The sequence below is a fragment of the Montipora capricornis genome, chromosome 4 (assembly GCF_036669925.1).
Source record: "Montipora capricornis isolate CH-2021 chromosome 4, ASM3666992v2, whole genome shotgun sequence".
Classification (NCBI taxonomy): Eukaryota; Metazoa; Cnidaria; class Anthozoa; order Scleractinia; family Acroporidae; genus Montipora; species Montipora capricornis.
The window spans coordinates 23734567-23744539 of record NC_090886.1 but is presented as its reverse complement, the minus strand read 5'-3'; the positions used below and the strand labels follow the sequence as shown (position 1 = coordinate 23744539).

General features: G+C 38.3%; 1 protein-coding gene across 1 annotated transcript; it reads right to left on the bottom strand.

Moving 5' to 3' along the window:
- Positions 1 to 643: 643 nt before the first annotated feature.
- LOC138044543 (uncharacterized) lies at positions 644 to 1825 on the bottom strand. Its single transcript, XM_068891026.1, has one exon. It carries the CDS (start codon positions 1823 to 1825, stop codon positions 644 to 646), a length of 1182 nt encoding a protein of 393 aa, XP_068747127.1.
- Between the last annotated feature and the right edge of the window lie 8148 nt (positions 1826 to 9973).

Here is a 9973-nt window from a genome sequence, read left to right as displayed (position 1 = left end):
AGATTGATATTCGCGACTTTTCCATAATCAAAGAACTTGTGTTTAACCTGAGGTCCATCTTGTGAAAGGGCGTATGAACTCGCTCCTCGCGAGTCACCGGCCGTACCTTGAAGAATATACGTGAAATCAGGCGGCTTAGCAGATTTGGGATCTGGGGTTATGTAACTGAACTGGAACTGAACTGCTGGGTTCCGCGTGTTTGTTCCAATAATTTATATGCGGCATTTGAAAAGTAGAAGATATGTAAACGCATCGTTTTATTATTTTCTCGATGTTATTGATTTTCGCATAGATTGATATTCGCGACTTTTCCATAACCAAAAAACTTGTGTTTAACCTGAAGTCCATCTTGTGAAAGGGCGTATGAAGTCGCTCCTCGCGAGTCACCGTCCGTACCTTGAAGAATATACGTGAAATCAGGCGGCTTAGCAGATTTGGGATCTGGGGTTATCTAACTGAACTGGAACGAAACTGCTGGGTTCCACGTGTATATTCCAATAATTTATATGCGGCATATCGTACTTAGAGCCAAAACTGAGGAATTAAATTGCAAAATATTAGGACCCAAATTTTGAAGTGGCTAAACAACAATAATTCTTGGGTTTCTAAACAATATTTTTTAGTTCTTTTGACATTAATACGTTCATGGAGCTGGTGCAACCAGATCCTCTGTTCCAGGCTTGCAAAACTGTCGGATTTCTCGATAAAAATACTGCTTGCGTTCTTGGCTCAGCCCTGTAGGATTTATTTTGGCTGGAAGCTGTGAGGCTGGGGGAAGGACGGTTCGATTCTTTAACAGCATTAAAGATTCTTCAGGAGAGGAGCTGCTGTGTTTAACATAAACTTTACCAGGCTCGTCTTTGGAGAATCGAAAGTGGTGGTAACTTTTGATATTCGGTAACCTTTTGAAGAACCGTTCGAGGAAAGAAGCCCAGTCATAAACCGGCACGATAACTGTTCCATCGTGTGTTCCAACCAGCTGCGCTTTGTTGACACCTGTTGTTGATGATTCGACCATGTTTGCAAATTCATAAAGTGACGAAATATAGGTTAGTTTGTAAGATCTCTTGATCATTCCGAAACATCGATCCGGACCGAACTTCGTGTGCCCAGCGATCAGAAATGAGTATCTTACAGACAAATGCAGTTGAAGGATTGTCCTCCACGCTAAGTACCAAATAAAAAAGTTGTTCTTATTTTGGCCGGAACAATTGTCGGCATGGAGGTGAACAGACGTTTCTCCGAGTCCGTGATATTCGAAGAAATGATGCACGAAACTTATTGTTGTATTTGCTCCCTTTCCTACGTCATTAGCTTCATCAATTAGGTAGTTCACCTGCCGAGGGATAGCCTCACACATGATTCCAAAAATGGAACACTTCCGGGGTGTTTTAAAGTAGATGGGACCAGGTTGCATCGGGTTACTCGGGATGTGAACTTGTTGAGCGAAGTCAAAGGAGTAGTGCATTGAAGTTGTCACCGAGCACGCTTCATGACACTCATCAGTGTCTATTGTGTTCTCCAATGCTTTGAAATTACGTGTTGCTTCTTCGCAAACGTTTCTATAGAGCTCTCTTTCTTCCTGGACGGATTTTAGATGCGCTTGTTGTGTTTGAACGCACTCGCTCTTTTCTTCCTCCGGAAGATTAGCCGCTCGAAGTAATTTAGAAGTGTTCTGCTGACAAGTGAAGCATAGGTCGGTCATAGGCTTAGCCACGACTAGGTTTGGATGAAATTGCTTCCACAGGTTGATAAATTTCGTATAGCTGACAGCTTGCTTGGTTGACTCTTTACAAATTCTCGTAAACGCGTTCCATACATGCATTTTAGTGTCACTCGATGAGAGAAGCCGAATGTCCTCAACTTTAAAACCAGGGATTCTTCCTGGAAGCAGAACAGCATTTTCGTCAGCGAAGTTGCTCAGAAAGTTTTTAACATCTTCGACGACGGCGTTTGGTAGTGTGTTGTGTGGTAGCCTCCGGCTGTTTCCATGCATCCGCACAGAAACACCATGATTATTATAATGATCAACAAGCCTCTGAAAACGTGATTTACTGATGCCATAGAGGTTGAGAAACATCTCCTTGCAAATGGGTCGAGACCGATAAAGAAAGCTGTAGGGCGGATTTCTTTTTCTTTTTTCGCCGGTTGCTTCGGCTGCCGTAAAAGCTTGAACATGTGCTAAGATGACCAAATCCAACTCTGTGTGAGATAATTCCAGGCAGTTGTATACATTATTTAGGACGGTTTCTTGTGAAAAATCATTGCAACACTGACCACCTGTTAATCCTTGATGACATCCACACCCTTCTTGCAGAAACGTTCGCACTTTAGCAATGATAGTTTCCGTACTTTCAGTCTGATTGCAGTCCACCTCATCTCTTGCTAATTCCTCCATTTTGTGATTGTGTGATTTTAGATGCACGAAATGACGACCAAAGCAGTTACCAAGACAACACTTCTTTTCAGTTGCTGAACAATTATTCAAATTTCTAAAATCATGACTTTTTTGCCGTCTCGGTTTGCAAAAATTGAAATCTTTCTACTTTTGTGTCACGTTTGACAATGCAATTTCCTACGCATGGATATATTAACGTGTTTGTATTGAACATTGAGTATTTGCTATGCTGTTTTTTTTTTTCAATCGAAAAGAATCGCTGAAGCGTTATAGTGATAAATTAAAATTAATTTTACTGATGCCCATTTTATGCAAATTTCTGTCGGGAGTCGCGGGATGTTGGTTTCCGGATTGTCGTGTTCCGCTGGACTGGACAAAATTTGATGAACTACTATGCACTCGGGCCAATAAATAAATGTCTTATAACGATCTCTATCTAAATCACCACGAAATATTTTATATAAAATGGTGTAACAACGTACTATTGAGACGAAAGGGCTTTATACGGAACATTTAAGGCGAGTTTCAGATTGCAATACACGGTTGCAATGTTTTTACAACTCCTCCTTTGGATGTAAGCTTATCGAAATTAATAATGATCTGTTCAAGATGTCTTCACAAATATTTTCTCTTTTAGTACCGAAAATAAATGTACCGGTAGTGGAAAATTATCACTATCTGCAAACGGCAATGTTTCTATTATGACGAAGATGTTTAAGTACTGTATTGCGATATGCCTCATCTTAGTATTAAGTCTTATGAAATTAACCACAGTGATAGTAACCGCAAGTTAACGTGTAACACAGACGAAAGTCTGGTTTTCAGCGGTTGTTTTTCCCCGAAGGAAACACTTTCTTTTCTTCAATCAAAAGAGATTAGTGAATTACAACGCAATATTGACCATATTTTTCTATTCGGATTTCACACGTAAAATTAACCAATTCATCTTATTGTTGTTAATTGCGCGTCCTGCAATGTTTTCGATTGTTATTTCAATAACCCGTTGTGTCGTTCGTAATGTTCAATGCCGTTTAACCTCATTCGTCGCCAAAACTTGCTCGGCCGTTCAGTCGTGCAACCTTACCGTTTTTAAGTTTTCTTCAGTCGTGCGGTTCATCCGTGCAAAATTTTCTCTGGTCGTTCGATCGTTCACACCACCCGTGAGAACGACTTTCCTACCCGTTTTTATCTGTCCACTTGCCGCGCGTTTGGCCGTTTGCACGGATACCGCAAGGAACGTTTTCGCGTGAGAGGTCACATATATGATTGAGCGGTTGCCTTTGCTTTTAGAAAGGCAAATCAAGGATTTTTCATTCATCAATATCCCCACACACGTAATTCTCTGTTAAAATCGTCCGCTACTTTTTGTTTAGTTCCCGAAAACACGTAAATTAAATTAGTTGCAATATAAAAAAATTTCGCCCGGTTGTTTGAGCAGCTTGTAACAGTCGTTTTAACTGATATACAGCAAAGTTCTATGTTAAAAATCACAGAATTCTTGAAGTTAAATTCGAGAAAAACAATTAAGTATTGATAAGAAGTCCACTTTTAGGTTGGATCTTTAATAGCGTGTTTATGAAATGAATTCATTATTCTACTTTCAATTTTAAGACAATTTTATGATAGAGCAGAAGCATATTCGCTACAAGATAAGCCAAAGGCATTTCTCTTAAGACATATTTTTCTTGTTTCTTTGAAGGCAAGCGGTGGAATAACGCCGTTAAACTCAACAGGATAGCGCCGAAGGAGATTACGTAACTCTAGCCACCGTTCGCGAATTGTTAAAGGTGCAGGAATCGCTATTTGAGTCAATGATTCATTCATTGACTTTGAGGGTTGACAGTGTGGTGAAGGATGTGCAGGAGATGAAAACTAGCTTGCAGTTCACTCAAAAAGATGTCAAAGATTTGAAACCTATTCATGTTAAGTTGGAAGGTATCAGCAAAGAACTTGATAAAATTAGCAGGGACCTCACATCTCATTCCCAGAAGATGAAGTATCTCGAAAATCAAAGTAGGAGAAATAATTTCCGCGTGAATGGAATCCCAGAATCTGACAATGAAACTTGGGAAGACGCAGAAGTTAAGGTTAAACGAGCAATCAAGGACAACCTGGGCATTGAAGTTGACATCGAAAGGGCTCACCGGGTGGAAAGGCGGAAAGCCAAGGCGGCACAAGCAAACCAGAATCATCCGAGAACCATTGTTTGCAGATTAAGAGATTGGAAGCAGGGAGCAGGTTTTGCGCAAAGCTAGGCGGGAGAAGCCAACCGATCTTTATATCACCGAAGATCTATCACCAGCAACCTTACAGAAGAGAGAGCCTCAAATTCCTAAACTTATAGCTGCTAAACAGGCGGGTAAAATTGCATAGTCGTTCGTGATAAACCAGCAAGTGAATAGTTCATCTTCCTTACCATTTTATAATTTAGAGGATGATCAATTTCGGCTAACTCTGTTTGAATTTAGGAATGGTGGCACTATTAATTTTGATCCTGACAGATTAGCTCAGTTAAAGTTTAATCCTTTGTAATGTGAGTCCTATAAAAATTGTAGTCTTTGTAAAGACAATGACCCAGACATAAATTTTCTTTTAGAAAACAGTAGTTGTGAATGCTATACAGAAGATAGCTTTAATAACATGTTAACCAATGAGCAAAGTCGCCTAAACTTAAACTGCAGGAGTCTTGAATCAGAACTTCCTTTCCTCCATATGGACATTCATAGTATACCTAATAAATTTGATGAGCTTACAAATTTTCTAGGCCAACTGGGAGTGAAATTTCCTATCATTTGGATTTCTGAGACTTGGCTTGATGATTGTCAGCATTTTTCCGATATTGCGGGTTACAATTTTTTGCATAAACCTAGAGTCACTCGCACTGGTGGACATTTAAATTACAAAGAACGTCCTGATCTAAAGTTCCCTGTCGACGGAAGTGCTGAATCTTTGTTTGTTGAAATTAATAGGACAAAAGAAAAGAATGTAATTGTCGGCATTATTTATCAACCACCCGACTCAAACTGAAATAATTTTCTGTCTGATTTGGACCTAGTATTAGAAAAAATTGCCAAAGAAAATAAGTCGTAAATTTAATGGGTGATTGGAATTTAAATCTTATCAATCACCATTGTCATAAAGCGACAAGTAATTTTCTGGATTTGTTGAACTCTAGGATGTTTTTCTCACTTATTACACGTCCCACTAGAATTACGGTGAACAAAGCTTCATTGATAGATAACATTTTCACGAACAATCCACTTTGTCCTTCAATTAACGGTCTTTTTATTAATGACATATCTGATCATTTGCCGATTTTTTCACTTGTTTTAAATAATAATAGCGCTAGTGACAAAGACAAATACGTAATCTTTCCTGAAAAAAATGCGCATAATCTAAGTGCATTTAAAGATGACCTAGGTAAGATACACTGGGCTGAAATACCTGGTTTAGATGATCCATCTTGCGCTTATAAAATTTTTTGTTGAAAAGTATGTTGCAACTTATGATTGATGTTTTCCACTCAAAAGAAAAAAAGTGAAACGGTTCAATCTTCGTAAGCCTTGGTTTACTAACGGTCTTGCTAAATCCGTAAAAAAGAAAAATATGTTGTATAAGCATTTTCTTAAGGGGGCTAGGTCACGCAATTTCAGGCAATTTAAGCACTGATCGAATGGTCATAGAATTAACAAAATATCAAAATAATTGTTCAAAACTATAGAAGATCTCTGACAAAACGCAGGGAAGCCAAGAAGGAACATGGATGGACAAAACTGGAGAGGATTGAAATGGATTGAATTTGGGTAAATGTAAAAAACGTTGGCCCACCGTTTTTCAAAAGTACATCAGTCTATATTAAAATGTCATTTACAAAGCTGGAAAATCATTCTCAATTGTTATGTGGCCCTGATTTTGAAAATGAAAGCCTGTTGCTCTGCCAATTTGATGTTTAAGGCTCATAATTAACAAAATTAAACTAAATTACCTAAAATAGCGTGACGTAGCTCCTTTAATAACCCTAACTCTTCCAGTGAAAATGTATACAAGTCTTATAAAAACAATTTTACCCATTCTCTTCGAGTTGCTAAGCGTTCATATTATGAAAAACAAATTGAGAAGCTAAAGTCAAATGTTAAGGCCACTTGGAAAGTTCTCAATGAAATCCTAAATAGAAATAAAGGTAAGTGTGGTTTCCCATCCGTATTTAGGGCAGATTCTCGTGACGTTTCTGATCCAAAGGAAATAGCTAATCTTTTTTTAAATATTTTACTAGCATTGGCCCTAATTTAGGTAGCAAAATTCCTGCATCAGAGAAGTCGCATAGTTCTTTTTTACCCTCAAAACTAGTCAATTCAATATTTCTAGAAGTTGCAAGTGAGGAAGAAATTATTGAAATACTGTATGTGCCACTTGTTGTTCAGGTACTGCTGTAGGTCATGACAACATATCTAAACTTAATTAGAGATTCTATTGATAAAATAATTTTCCCTATTATTAACATTATTAACTTATCCATCACCTCTGGTATTGTACCAAATCAATTGAAAATTGCTTGAGTGATTCCTTTATTTAAATCTGGTGAAAGGGATATTTTAACAAATTACAGACCCGTGTCTGTTTTACCTGTATTCTCTAAAATTCTATACAGACTAATGTATAATCGTATTCTAAGGTTTCTTGATGTTTTCAAGATTCTCTCTGATAATCAGTATGGTTTTCGCAAACATCACTCCACTGCTTATGCTCTTGCTTGTTTGTATGACAAAATCTCTTCTGCTATTGAAAATAAGGAATATTCAGTTGATATTTTTATAGACTTGTCTAAAGCCTTTGACACTGTTGGTCATCATATTCTAATCTCAAAACTAGAGCATTATGATGTTCGAGGCACTGCTCTTAGATGGTTTGAAAGCTATCTAAGCGGTAGAACACAATATGTGGAATTTAATGGTATCTGTTCGGAGTCTTGCCAAATTAAGTGTGGGGTGCCTCAGGGCTCTATATTACGCCCCCTCCTCTTTCTGCTTCATATAAATGATCTGTGAAATGTGTCAAAGGTGGTGGACTTTATTCCTTTTGCTGATGACACAAACATATTTTTTTCTCACAAAGATTTTAATTTACTTTCTGAAACCCTGTGACAGTGGTGTCGAGCTAATAAGCTGTCAATTAACTTTAAAAAATCGAATTTTATGGTTTTTAGACCACGCCAAAGGAGGCAAACACTTGATCTATCTATTCAAATTGACAACAATAAGATTGATTGTGTGAAAGAAACAGTATTTCTTGGGGTTATCCTTGATGAACATTTGTCATGGAAACCTCACATTCTTAGCGTCTCCAGAAGAGTATCAAAATCTATAGGCATTATTTATAAGTCAAGTTTTTGCCTTCCCAAAACTTCCTTACACTGTTTGTACTATAGTCTAGTTTACCCTTACTTAATATATTGTATTTCAGTGTGGGGATCGACGTATCAGAGTAATATAAGTCGTGTTATCATTCTGCAAAACAAGATAATAAGAATAATATGTAAAGTTTCTTTCTTTTTGAAATTCTCTGGCATTTATTTATACCTGATAGGTAAATTTATGTATCTATTTAAATAAGGTTTACTTCCTAATTATTTTCATGATATGTTTACGCTTGCAAGCCAGTTACATTCTCATTATACTAGAAATTGCAACCTTTTTTACATACCTCTGTGTCGAACTAATATCCGAAACTTCTCAATTCGGTTTCAAGGACCTATGTTTTTCAACTCGTTAAGTCCTGAAATTCAAGACAGTGAAAGCATCCGTTTGTTTGCCAAAAGACTTTAACAATTCCTTCTTTCTTAGGCTTCCTTGTCATTACCACCTTAAACATTTTTTAGTCTATCGTCTTAAAGTTATTATAAATTTCTAGTTTATTGTAGTTTTTTTTCTTTTATTGGTTAATGGCAAATAAAAAATGAATGAATGAACGAACATCCAAATTCTTACTCCATGGAGCCGTTTTGCACAACACTAGATAATCGAATTTTTTTCAGGTGCATATACGACCAAGTGCGAGGATCATTTCTTCAATTCATCTTCAACACTGCACTTCACATATAATTTCTTTCATTCACTAGATAATTGATTTAATCAACTGGGTGAAATTATTTGTGGGGCTTACCTTGATCGGCATCATTTTCATTGGATTTGTTTTTCTTTGTTTGACTTGAGAAGTAATCACGAACCTTTTAACTTCTTTGACACAAGCTGCATGCCACGGTCGTGCAATGCTGAGGTCACGCACTTATTACGAAAGTTATCTGTCAACACCAGTTGAAATTTCTGTATGTCGTTACTACAAGGATTTTATTCCTTTTGGGAACATATAAAAGAAAATTGTAAAACGAAATACTAAAGTTTAATTCCATGTGTAAAACGTAAGTTGAGAATCTTTAGATTATTGGCAGCATAACACAATTATTCTCGTTTTTTCCCAAAAAACATTTCCGCACAGTAGCCGGCACAAGATGGTCTGACAGCTGGCGGAAATCTGCCAGCTACTGGCTTCTAATGACAACCCTGTTGAATGCTCCCCAGCCTTAATTGAAGTTGGCCAATGCTGACAGAACACGAAGTGGACGGCCATGCAGTTGGTGGTGTTAAGTGGCGCTGTGATGATGCTGAAGTACTTGGAGGATAGCTCGCCAAATGTACTTGCTCTGCTAGACTTGTGCATCTGGATCAAGGCCATGCCACTCCGTGTTGTGGCTCAACTGGAAGTCTCGGCAGAATACTGATTCTGTTCTTCACAGTAGATACCATAGATACCAGACACTCTTCATAGTCTTCCTTAGGCTACCATCTTGATGGAATAGCCAGTACAGGACTGGAGAAAACTCATGCAGCATAGGATAGGACTTCTCTAAGATTAATCTGCCGTGCGTTGGCTGCGATAAGGAGCCTCCTGAATAACTCTCTGTGAGCTTTCACCTTGATCAGCTTTTCAATGCCTGCTTTCAGGCGAACTTTCCTGGACGTTGTCTCGAAAGTCTTCACTCTAAGACTAGCAACAGGATCCCAGAAGCTAATGGTATTGCTGTTCACTCGTTTCAAGATAAAAGTTGACATTTGCTTTCTTCCTTTTGTGATGGACGTAACCAAAGTGTCGGCGAAGTCAAGAAGATCTGTCGTATCCGAGGAGAAGGGATCTGCCAGCAAGCCACTCATGAAACATGTCAGCAACCTGTGGACGTTGTACTCTCGTTTCACTGTCGTTGCTGCTTCCTTGTGGGTGGTGTGATCACTGGTTTGTAGGTCATACATCTGCTTCAGTGCTGCGATGACGCTTGCATGTTCGAGGAAGGTCAGGAACCATCTGCTTAGGGCTCCCGGGCTCTGAGCTATGCCATTGATGCCTCCCTTTGACTTAGAGTCAGCATTTATAGATTGTTCTGAGGCCATATCTGTCCATACTTGTGCAAAAGGTTGACTTCAGCGGGTAAGAGCATATCCACTTTTGAACGTGTGGGTGTGCTGCCACTAGGTTATTGATATCTGTTAGATAGATTGGTAGCCATCTTGAGTAGTTGGAGCTACC

Excerpts from the sequence above, each read along its gene's own strand:
- LOC138044543 (XM_068891026.1), bottom strand. The coding sequence starts at position 1,825 with ATGCATGTATGGAACGCGTTTACGAGAATTTGTAAAGAGTCAACCAAG.